The 12,636-nt window shown below is 47.9% G+C and overlaps 1 protein-coding gene across 1 annotated transcript; it reads left to right on the top strand.

Moving 5' to 3' along the window:
* Positions 1–459: 459 nt before the first annotated feature.
* gata2b (GATA binding protein 2b) lies at positions 460–8,860 on the top strand (the record flags this gene model as incomplete). Its single annotated transcript, XM_084460581.1, has 5 exons — positions 460–703; positions 1,335–1,892; positions 4,114–4,259; positions 7,633–7,758; positions 8,573–8,860. The coding sequence occupies 5 exons, from the start codon at positions 460–462 to the stop codon at positions 8,858–8,860; spliced, it is 1,362 nt and encodes a 453-aa protein (XP_084316707.1).
* Between the last annotated feature and the right edge of the window lie 3,776 nt (positions 8,861–12,636).

The following is a 12,636-nucleotide window of genomic DNA, read 5'->3' as shown; positions in this document are numbered from 1 at the left end:
CATTTGGGATATTCGGGTGGGTGGGAACGGTTTGGTCTTTATCTAATGTTGCATCTTGTCAGGCATCACTTACAAAACGCACCTAAAAAGGAGCAGCCGCCGCGAGCTCCTTCTTAAAGGACTAGAGGCCACACAGAGATAACTACGCAACACCTTGTAAATGCTTCTGAAATATTAACCTCCTACATTTGGTTGTACTACAGGTGTCCTGTGTCCAACTCGACTTGATGCCTAATAGAGGAGAGTGACAGAAGACCCACGAGACTGCGAGTGACGAGGAACACCAGGGGATCCGAATAACGTCATTTCAAACGCTATGTTTTCTCTACAATAGGAGGACATTTCATTCCGTGATAAATTTTTTTCAAAAGGACAAATTGGAGAGAGAGGGGACAGTAAAAGAACTATCCTCTCACTAGAGAGACGCTTTTGTGAAGCGCGTTTGGAGCGACCCCAGAGATGGATGTAGCGGCGGACCAGCCTCGGTGGATGGCGCATCACCACGCCGTCCACCCGGACTCGCACTCGCACTACCCCGGCCTTCCGCACAGCTACATGGAGCCTACGGCGCAGCTCCTGCCTCCGGACGAGGTGGATGGGTTCTTTAAACAGATTAATCAAATTGAAGTTTCACAGGGAAACCCGTACTACCACAACCCCGCGGCTCACGCACGGGCGAGAGTTTCTTACAGCCAAGCGCACGGTAAGGCTCAACTCAATAAACCTTCCTCTGAGACATTGACTTCCCCAATCCTGCTAGTAACTTCCCAAAACAAAACAACTTGAGTATCAGGTAAAACTATTATTTATTTACTATAGAGTTCATATTGCAAAAAAACAACCCCCAAACTACGCGTAGGTTAGTTTATACTTTACGCATTGCAGCAATTGGTAGAACATGCTGAAATAACTAACCTGTATCTCCTCTAACTGATAGATTTTGTAACTAAATATTTTAGTATAGTTGCCAGACTAAGGTTTTATTCGCTCTCAGAAAAAAAATGTTGAACCCAAGGGAGACCGAGGTGGTCTGAAAATGCGTAAAGAAGAAAAAAAAAATCTCGCAGTAACTACATTTCCTGAATATTATAATACAAATGTAAAATGGCTATTTAGGGAATATATGGTACTTTTTTCTTCTTCCCACGCCTTTGACAGAAACTGTCTTTTCAATCGAACATTTCCATGACGGATTAGCCTGTCTACCTGCATCAACAGGTGAAGAATGATTCGGTGTCCAAATTTCACAATTTCACAATTCATTGTGTACCTTCCTGGAAATCCATATGTTATGAATTCCCTTAAATAAATAGCCTATTTCATTTATCTCACAGCTCGTCAGGTCTGCCGGCCACATCTCATCCACAGTCCAGGGATTTCATGGCTAGACAGCGCCAGCGGCAAGACGCTCTCCGCGGCTCACCATCACAACCCATGGGCGGTCAGCCACTTCAAACCCGGCCTCCATGCCGGGGGCTCCGGGACTCCGAGCGGCCTCTATTCCTGCAGCAGCAACCCCAGCACAGCCTCTCCCTCCTCGCTAGCGTCCCATTCGAGCCCCCACCTTTACAGCTTCCCCCCTACCCCGCCGAAAGATGTATCCCCGGACCCAGGGGCTGCTTCTCCCTCGGCCAGAATGGACGACAAGGACCCGATCAAGTACCAAATGTCCGAGGGGATGAAGATGGAGGGTTCCAGTCCACTTCGAAGCAGTCTGGCCTCAATGAGCGCCCAGACGCCCTCCACACACCATCCGATACCAACCTACCCCACATACTCGCTCCCATCGGCACATGAATACGGAGGCAGTCTGTTCCACCCGGGCAGTCTGCTCGGCGGCTCGTCCTCCAGCTTCACCCCGAAATGCAAAAGCAAAACACGGTCATGCTCAGGTGAGTCTCGTCTCTCTACTTTGACATTATCATCGTGTTGTGATCTACAATTGTTAAAATAATAATGACGATGATAATCTGAATTAGAAATAATAATAGGCTAGTAGTAACATCAACAATCATAATAATAACAATAGAAATAATAACAAAGAGTTACTAGGCTATTAGCCTACTATTATCCTACTAGGGCTACTACTACTACTACTACTACTGCTTATTATTATTGTTATTATTAATTATTAATTAATAGCAGCAACAACAATACTAATAATAATAATAATAATAATATGTTCATAATAGTTCATAATATGAAATCTAAAAGCACATAATTGAAATGAAGGCCTAAATGCGGTAATAACTCAGGTTTTTTGGGGACACAGTTTGACCTGCAAATTAATCTACACATTCTTATATTTTTAACAAACCATAACTAATGTGAACATGTTTCATTTGGACAAAAAGGGACTAAGCGTCATCAGAGCTCACGAATCATTACAGGAGGTTATAGTTGCTAGAACACACACACGCGTGCAAGCACGCACACACGCACACACACACACACAGACACACACACAAGCTTTGGCAAATGTTTTTCATGGCAAATGCAAAAATAGACTACTGCTTAAATTAGTCCTATTTCAAGAAAATAGAGGCGAATTAGGAGTAGCTATAATAGGCTAACAGTCTAAAGAGGAAGAACATATTAGCTTATTTGTAAGTAAAGTGCCAATAAGCGACCTGTCTGTTGATTTGAAGGGACTGGTCTAGGCCTGCAGCCGAGCGCACACCCAACCCCTGTCATTCTGACGCGTTTCTTCTCCTCTTTTGTAAACTGCGACTCAATTACGCCCGGGCTGGCTGGCCCTGGAGAGGGTGAACTGGATCCAGCCCCGGAGGTGTGAAAAGAAGAATATAGCCACAAAAAAACCCTCTGTATTTACAATGAGCCGTTTCTTTGTTACACAATACTGCATTGTCGCGCCTGACATTTGGCGACTATAGACTCAACAGTCTGCCTTGCAGGAGACCCCCCATCCTATAACCGTCTCAATTTACTCAACACCGGTAGCCTATTAATTTGTTAGGTGTAAACAAGCGACAGCAAAAAAATCAATTCAACAGCAAGAATGGATTAGATGAAGTCGTTCAATTTAAAACATTAGCGTTTTCTTTTTTTTTCCAGCCTTATTGTGGTCATTCTCAAACGGGCGCCGTTTCAGTCAGAGGGAACTCGGTAGCTGGCATGGCTTGTTCCCCATTGATAGATTGATGGGCTAAGGGTTCTCTCTGACCGCTTCATCCTTGAAGGACACAGAGGGGAAGTGGCCCCGAGCCTGGTGGCTTGCCTGCCATTCCCTAGAACGCTAGCGCGTCACCCTGGGGTAGTCCCTGCTCATGCATACCTTAGAGGCACTTCCTGTTTGACTAACCCTAATCCAGGCCCCCTTCCTCTCTCCTTTTCCCTCCATCTCTCCCTTTACTCTCTCCCTCGTTCTATCCTTTCGGTCATATTAAGCATCCGAGCCAGGGGCCTACAAGCGAGCTATTGTTTTGGTCTAGCCGGTTACTTCTCCGAGTCACATATCACTGGCACAAAATGGCTATCTCTGCTTTCCTTCTCGTTGAGCGTTGGGTAGATTTAGGAGATTGGGATGGAAATGCTGCTGACAGTTTGTGTCGTATCAGACCGTTGTAGAACCCGATCGCCACAATAGCGTCAGGCGATCAGAAGCGCACGGTCAGCTCGTTTCCACCCATCGAATCTGAAATATGACGGATTGAACCCCTGCTGACACAAGTAACAGGGAAAGATAACAGTAACAGGGAAAGATCAAACAGAGAATCCTGATGATGAGTCTGTTGAGGGTTAAACACACACACACACACACACGCACACACACACACACACACACACACACACACACACACACACACACACACACACACACACACACACACACAGAGCTGTGGCTTGCACAAAATTCCAACTGGCCTCTATTTTGTCTCACGACTCCCTCCAGTACAAATACGGCTAGCGCGTTTGTCAGCCACAACATCTACCACAGTTTCCACCCTCCGCAAACCAACGCGTAACGTCACCGATCTGCCCGGCGACACCTCGCCGATGCGTGCGTCTGATAGGCCGCCTGGAGCCGCAGCTTTTTACAGGTTAATTTTATAAATGTCCCTGTGCTCTCTCTCCCACCTGCATGCTGCTCAGAGGGCCGTGAGTGCGTCAACTGCGGCGCCACCTCCACACCCCTCTGGCGGCGGGATGGTACGGGCCACTACCTGTGCAACGCCTGCGGACTGTACCACAAGATGAACGGCCAGAACCGGCCCCTCATCAAGCCCAAACGCAGACTGGTGAGTCTACGCTCCGCGGACCCTCTTGCACGGCTGCAGACTGAGAGAGGAGGAGGAGGGGGGGGGTAATGACAGGGGGAGGGGGAGGGGTGCGAGGGCACAATTCCAGGAAAGTTAAATTTCCCCGATCAGCTTCCAGGAATTGTGTTCTCCTCTCACCCCTGTCCTCTGAGCCCTGTCCTCTCACCCCTGTCCTCTGAGCCCTGTCCTCTGAGCCCTGTCCTCTCACCCCTGTCCTCTGAGCCCTGTCCTCTGAGCCCTGTCCTCTCACCCCTGTCCTCTCACCCCTGTCATCTGAGCCCTGTCCTCTCACCCCTGTCCTCTGAGCCCTGTCCTCTCACCCCTGTCCTCTGAGCCCTGTCCTCTCACCCCTGTCCTCTGAGCCCTGTCCTCTGAGCCCTGTCCTCTGAGCCCTGTCCTCTGAGCCCTGTCCTCTCACCCCTGTCCTCTGAGCCCTGTCCTCTCACCCCTGTCCTCTGAGCCGGCCTGCTGGTGGAGGGAGGCTATCAGGGTTGTTCCTGCTATCATTATTACCGTTACTTCTGATACTGTCACTGATAGCAGCGCCGGCGCACGGCCCTCTATCACCCCTCCTCTATACCGGCCCTCTCTCTCTCTCTATCCCTCTCTATCTCTCCCTCTATCACCCCTCCATCACCCCTCCTTCACACTCTCTCTCTCTCTCTCTCTATCCCTCTATCTCTCTCCCTCTATCACCCCTCCTTCACACCCACATACCGGCCCTCTTTCTCTCTCTCTCTCTCTCTCTCTCTCTATCCCTCTATCACCCCTCCTTCACACCCCTCTATCACCCCTCCTTCACACCCACATACCAGCCCTCTCTCTCTCTATCCCTCTCTATCTCTCCCTCTATCACCCCTCCTTCACACCCACATACCGGCCCTCTCTCTCTCTATCCCTCTCTCTCTCTATCCCTCTCTATCTCTATCGCTCTATCTCTCTCTCTATCCCTCTCTGCCCCTCTCTCTCTCTCTCCCTCTATTGCTATCTCTCTCTCTCCCTCTATTGCTCTCCCTCTCTCTATATATATATCTCTATCCCCCTCTCCCTCTCTCTCCCTCTCTCCCTCTCTCTCTCCCTCTATCGCTCTCCCTCTCTCTCCCTCTATCCCTCTATCTCCATCTCCCTCTCTCTCTCTCTCTCTCTCTCCCTCTCTCTCTCTCTCTCTCTCTCTCCCTCTCTCTCTCCCTCTCTCTCTCTCTCCATCTCTCTCTCTCTCTCTCCCTCTCTCTCTCCCTCTCCCTCTCTCTCTCTGGGTGTCTGGGATAGTGTGGGCAGCCCGATACCTCCAGTCCAGTCCAGTCACCCTCACTCCCTGAGTTACACCCAGATTTTCATGGGTTTCTTGATGGGTTTATTTTTCTAGTCAAATGAGGGAGCGAAGCTGCTTCTGATGTTTCTCGTGTCCCACCTCTCCTCAAATGTGCTCATTACAGAAAACATCTTACTCATTTAGTTGTAGAATTACAGTAAAACTTTTAAAATGTATTTGTATTTAATTATGAAGCTTACATTATATTAATGCAATTTAGTCTAATACATAACAAGTAGAATGTTTGTCCATCTTCATGCCAGTCGTCATAAATAAATAAAAAAGATGTTGGATAATAGCCTAAAATATTAATAATGATGATTATACGAGCAAATATAGCAAAATAAAATTGCATATTACTCTGCAATAATTATTCGATACCAATTGTTACTAAAGTGATAATCTCTCAATCGGCTAGTTGGTTTATTCTAGCAGCTCTAAATTGCTTTGATCATTGGGCTCGAAATGTTTTGCAAAATGTAAAGACGCCAAAACAGTTAAGGGCAGCTAATACTTTTTGAAATATCTAATTTGTGGCTTTAAAGGTTTGCATGTCACCTGCGAGTTAAATGATTATTGTTAAAGACACATTCAAATAGGCCTACTCAGTGGTTTCAGAAGGAAAATCAACCCCGAATTGAAAAGGCCCAACTTTTATTCCAGTTAGTGGCTGATGTCATCAATCTTACTGTTATCTTCAGGCCTAAAGATTAATAGTCGGCTATTGAGGGTGTTCAATACAATTTTCGATTGTTTTCAGAAATTATTCACTTCGGCCCTACTGAAATTATCGCCTTGGTAATGGTTGCTTGAAATAGCAATTAGTCTACCCCAAACAATAGACAAACTTGCATGAAAAGCGTCAGGGAAATTAGAGTAAATATGTCTCATATTTTTCCTTTACGACCCCAGTGTCTGAAAGCCCATTCATTCTCATTCTCTTTCCATACCGAGCGTGTCCGCGCACGGCCGGTGCAGGCTCCTGTTCAGCGTGTGTTTTCAGGGACCTTCCAGTTGTTTCCGCCCCGGAAAGCTGCCCGGTACAGATAAGGAACCCAGGCCACCGCGGGCTTCCGTCTGGGGCTCGCTAACTACGCTTGATTTCTAGTGGTCAAGCCGTCCAGTCCTCACACACAGCACACAGCAAAGCACAACATCTCAGGACCCCCGTTAAACACAAAGAAAAAAAAGTGGAGGGAGGTGGGGAAAATATAAATGGATTTATTGCCTGACTGTAGAGTCACGGTCAGTAGTGGACTTATTTACTTGAGTTAAGTTTGTTTATATAGGCCGAATTGTCACACTAATTAAGTCAGTTGCTGACTGGTAGTTAGAAAGCGTTTTGATTAGGCTTTTGCACAGGCCTAGACCCAGATATGAGCTATTCTGACTGGGGTATTTTGCTTTGTGGATACTCCAGGCTGAACGCATGTAAATGTGTCTTATTAAGCGTGGAGAATCCATCAGGGCAGAGGCACGCTCAGCTTTCCACGGCCCCTCTCACGGGCCCACATCACGGCCCCTCTCACGGGCCCACATCACGTCTGGTACAGCGATGCATTTCAGCTGAGAGGAACACCGTTGATTGTCAGGGTTGAACAGTGTCTGTGAAATTTGCATGAATTACGCCGAGGCAAATTACTACAACGCTATAGGCTACTTTCCTGTTTATCTTTTGTTTATTGATAAAACAACGCCCAAAATGAATACTAACAACAACACAGACTGTCCCTGTGAAAAAACTATGTGTTCATGTGATGAGTAAATTACAAAAATCATAGCGTTTAATTATCATATGATATTAACACATGGGCCTAGCTTGTGTGCGTATGTGTGTGTGTATATGTGTGTGTGTGCGCGCATGTGTGTGTGCGCATGTTTGTGTACATGTGTGTGTGTGTGCGCACATGTGTGTGCGCGCGTGTATGCGCATGTTTGTGTGCATGCGCACATGTGTGTGTGTGTGCGCATGTGTGTGTGTGTGTGTGTGCGCACGCTGCCGTGGTCTAATAAAGAGTTAATCCCTGTTTTCCCCCCTAGTCTGCGGCCCGGCGCGCCGGTACGTGCTGCGCTAACTGCCAGACGACCACCACCACGCTCTGGAGAAGGAATGCCAACGGGGACCCCGTGTGCAACGCCTGCGGCCTCTACTACAAGCTGCACAACGTGAGTCCCACCGACCGCCGGCCCCCGAGGGCCCCCGGAGCCAGCAGGGCCGGGGCCCTCAGAACCAGGACAGGCCCAGCTGATAGTGGTGGGCGGAGAGGGAGAGAGATGGAGAGAGATGGAGAGAGGGAGAGAGAGAGATGGAGAGGGAGAGAGGGAGAGGGAGAGAGAGAGATGGAGAGAGAGATGGAGAGAGAGATAGAGAGAGAGGGAGGAGAGATAGAGAGAGAGGGGGGAGAGAGAGAGATAGAAAGGGAGGGCAGGACAGAGAGCCCGGCTCCTAGACCCCGTAACTGGGCCCATTGGACTGTTCTCTCTGTGTGCTGTATTGTTTCCATGGTAGGCGTTATCCTCTTGAGACTCACAATGGCGGGACTGTTATTCCCGCCGGCCAGTGGAACTGTTGCTGTTGAAATGAACGCTGGCCTATGCAAACATGTCTTATTACCATGTATGGCTCAGAGAATACAATAGCTACCGGAAACGCATATCTTTATGTATTCATTCATTTTATGAAAGGACGATTCTGGAATTACAAGCATACAACCAGTTTTGTGGCTTTGGAGACACATTTGCATGAAATGCAAATGGGAATTACATAACAAGTCTGTATAGAATGAAGACCTGCAAAGGGAAACTAAGATTATTCAGTCAATATCGTACTCAGTCAATAGTATTCGCATAGTTTGTTATAAAGAGTTAGGAGAAGGCCGCAGTATATTGTCATGCCTGAGTATAACCATAGCATAGTATGGTAATTTGTTGATATGCCCATTACATTTCTCTCTCTCTCTCTCTCTCTCTCTCCACACAGGTCAACCGTCCTCTGACCATGAAGAAAGAGGGCATCCAGACGCGCAACCGCAAGATGTCCAGCAAGTCCAAGAAGGGCCGTCGCGGGGGCGAATGCTACGAGGATCTGTCCAAGTGCATGCAGGACAAGTCCTCACCCTTCAGCGCCTCCTCGCTGGCCGGCCACATGTCCCACATGGGCCACCTGCCCCCCTTCAGTCACACCGGACACATGCTGCCCACCCCAACGCCCATACACCCTTCATTCGGCCACCCCCATCACTCCAACATGGTCACTGCCATGGGCTGAGGGAGCCAGGGAGGGCGGAACAGCTCAAGTGGAGAAACAGGAGTGGGGGGGGGGGGGGGGGTTTGAAAGGTGTGTCTTACTGACAATGTGTACAATGTTAAGGACATGCGTTCGGCGTGTCTGTGTTGATTGTCTTGCTGTACAGAGAGGAGGTGAAGGGTACTGGGGGGTAGGTTGAACCAGGAAGCAACCACTCCTGGCCAAGTAGAGAGAGGAGTACTTACTTCTCACACTTAGGTACCAGCCCAGACCCCAGATAGGAAAAACACATGTGCACACACACACACACAAACACACACACACATACACACACACAGAATTGCACAGAGTACATTTTGCCACAGCGGTCTCCCTGACCACCCCCCCGCCCAGCCACGGTGGTATGTCCCGGAGCGGGTTTGTAGTAACTGTGAATATTGTAAATGTGTGAGATAACAGGGGTGGATCGGCTTTGGGCAAACACAGAGGACTCTTCTCATACCATTGGTTGAAATATATGCTGGATTTCTGCTCATGGACTTATACTATTTTAAAGGAAATTACAAAAAAAAAAACAAGCAACAAAAAAGTTTATAAAGCTTAATTTTAAACATTGTATTATGATTATTGTTATAATTATTTGTTATTATTGTTATTCAGATAATTTATTTTCACTCTGCCTTTTGTTCTTATTATTTCTCACCTGAAACATATTGATGTTATCGCCATTTATAAATCTATTTTTAGCTGAAGCGCTTTCTCAGAGCTTTTCGACATTTACTGCCCGTGGCAAATAAAGAAATTGAGATACATTCTCCGTTCTGCTCCCTCTTTACAACCCAATCACGTCAGAGAGATTGAAGAGAGACCGTTCGTCTGGTGTCTGGTGGCCACTGTCTGGTGTGTTCCAGAATGTTCTCTGGTGTGTTCCAGAATGTTCTCTGGTGTGTTCCAGAATGTTCTCTGGTGTGTTCCAGAATGTTCTCTGGTGTGTTCCAGAATGTTCTCTGGTGTGTTCCAGAAGGTTCTCAGTCCAGGGTCCATGAGCAAAGTCAACCTGTTTTTGGATGTATAAGCCTTATCTACATGTTAACATTAAAAGCATCTGTTTCTCTCAACCTTCGCCTACCATCCTTGTTTGGAACGAGTATCAAAGCTCATCTATTTTCAATGCTCTGTTGCTAAGGCGGGGCCGTCGCTTGGTCGTCCTGTATGTTTCCTGTATGTTGCCACGGTGATGCGCTCATCCAAGGCTTCTCCCCTGTACCTGTAGCTCTCTGTCTCTCTGTGGCGTCTCTGTATCGTGGCCTCTCATTGGCTGCTTTCTCTGCCACACAGTCGAACACAAGGACTGCTTTCATAACCTATCCCAAACAACTATAACCTGACAATCTGAATGCCATTACATACCTGTTGATAATAAAGAAAAGTGTAAACATGACTGTCTCTGAGGCTTCATTCCCTACTGAGACCACATCATCGTAGACGAGGGGACGAGGAAGATATAGCAGACACACCAGACAGGGTAGAGATCCAAAATGGCCGCCGGTGTTCCTGCGCGACCTCTCTCTGCTACTCTGTCACATTCAATCACATCGTTCTCACATGAAACTAGCCAAATAATCAGGGTCAAAAAACTGGCAAAGCAGCAGCAAAACACACAACACTAATCTCCATCGTCTGGTCCGCCGTGACACATGACGTCAACAGACCTCGGCTGGGTGACACAAAGAAGCGTCCTCTTCGAGAAGCTCTGCCCGCCATCGCCGGCCGCATTGTCCGTTTGATCCTCGAGGTGTCATCTTCCCCGAGAGCTGGACCACTGACGCTACACCTTAACCCCTGTTGACATGAACGGACAGCCGCGCTCTGATTAGATTGCCAGGCTCCCAAACATTTGAGACATGCGACATTACGGAAACAAAGAGGTTTGACCCCAGCCGAGCGTACAGTTACTCAAACATGAGGCGTCTGCTCGGGGAAATGGATTACGTCCACTCTGGGACAGTTACATCAATAACAAAACAACGAGGTGGTAACAGGGGTGAGGGTTGATAGCTTGCTTCGTGTCATAAGAAGCCCAAAACCTCTTGAGTCAGACTATAAACGGCCATGCCGGCTCTGACCCTGGACGCCATGTTGGCTCCGGGCCTGGCAGTCGCTCAGTCGCTCAGCACACAGACACACATAAACGCTAGGGTGTCTGTGAGGATGAGGGTTCTTATGAAAGCCACATGGGCCACAGGCATCGGCCCTCAGGCTGCCGCTCTGGGGTCTCACACGCCGCTCCCCAGGGGTCATCCCAAGTGCAGGCCCTTCAAATCCTCTGCCCATCTACGCCCCCCCCTCCCCCGGGCTCCTTGACCTTTCACCCTGGAAGCACTTACCCTGTCACTGCGCCCGAGCCTCCCACCCCACGCGCGCAGACACACTTATTTACGGAGCCTTTTAAAAACGGACGGAAAGCCGGAAAATATGACGCGGGCGCAAAAAACGCAGAACACACCGCCGCCGCCGTCGTAAAACGAGTGATAGAGGAGGAGGAGGAGGAGGAGGAGGAGGAGGCGCGATCGGTTCCTCGCAGGACGAATCCCCCCGGAGGTCCGGTGAGGCAGAGAGGGGAGGAGGCGGGGGTCTGAGACGGTGAGTGGGTGGGCCTCCTAAATCTATGAGGTTTACTAGAACAACCCCGCCCCCCCTCCCACACACACACACACACACACACACACACACACACACACACACACACACACACACACACACACCAACACACAACCCCCCACCAACTACATACCGACTCCCAGCCCATTTGTTTTTCCACCAAACTCAATTAATGGAATGAAACGCGAGGTCAGACCTGGACTTCAGAGGGACGGGCCGGAGGAGAGATGGAGGATAAAGAAGATGAAAGTGTGGAGAGGAGGAAGACAGGAGGAAGATGGGAGGTGCAGAGGTTCAACTCAGGGTCCTTCATGATGATGATGATGATGATGATGGGGGGGGGGGGGGGGGGGTTGTGAGTTTGTCTGCTCAAAGAAAAATAAAATACCTCATTATTTTGGCAAGACTTAGAAGAGGCACGGCATCAAAAGGACTCAATAGAACAGAAGGTGGGTGAGAATGGGGAGATATGAATGGGGAGATATGAATGGGGAGATATGAATGGGGAGATATGAATGGGGAGATATGAATGGGGAGATATGAATGGGGAGATATGGGTGAGAATGGGGAGATATGAAGTCATTACACCAGCGCTATTAGGCAACTGGTTACAGCTTTCTTCTGACTTATAGGAATAGAGTGGTGCCAGGTTCCTGTAGCACACAGAGGTGGACCAGCATTAGATTACATTAGATTAGATTAGATTAGTCTTCATTGTCCTTTGCAGGAAATTCATATTTACTGAACTGTACAAGTGCAACACACAACATAAACCCATTACCCCCAAACCCCACATTCAATTTCACATTTATACATATACACCAAGACGAATACCCATACAGTAACACATTTACATTATATTACATTACATTACATTCTATTACATTTACATTATATTACATTACATTACATTTACATTACATTACATTACAGTATATAGCATTTACATTACATTACATTTACACTACATTACATTTGCATTACATTACATTTACATTACATTACATTACATTATAGTCATTTAGCAGACGCTTTTATCGTTGTTTATTCGTTGTAGCACTTCTTGAAGAGATGAGTTTTGAGCAGCGACTCTGCTGTCCTGACCTCAGTGGGAAGTTCGTCCCAGGGTGCACTCT

The sequence above is a fragment of the Borostomias antarcticus genome (assembly GCF_949987555.1).
Source record: "Borostomias antarcticus genome assembly, chromosome: 33".
Taxonomy (NCBI): Eukaryota; Metazoa; Chordata; class Actinopteri; order Stomiiformes; family Stomiidae; genus Borostomias; species Borostomias antarcticus.
This window is presented reverse-complemented; position numbering and strand designations above follow the sequence as displayed.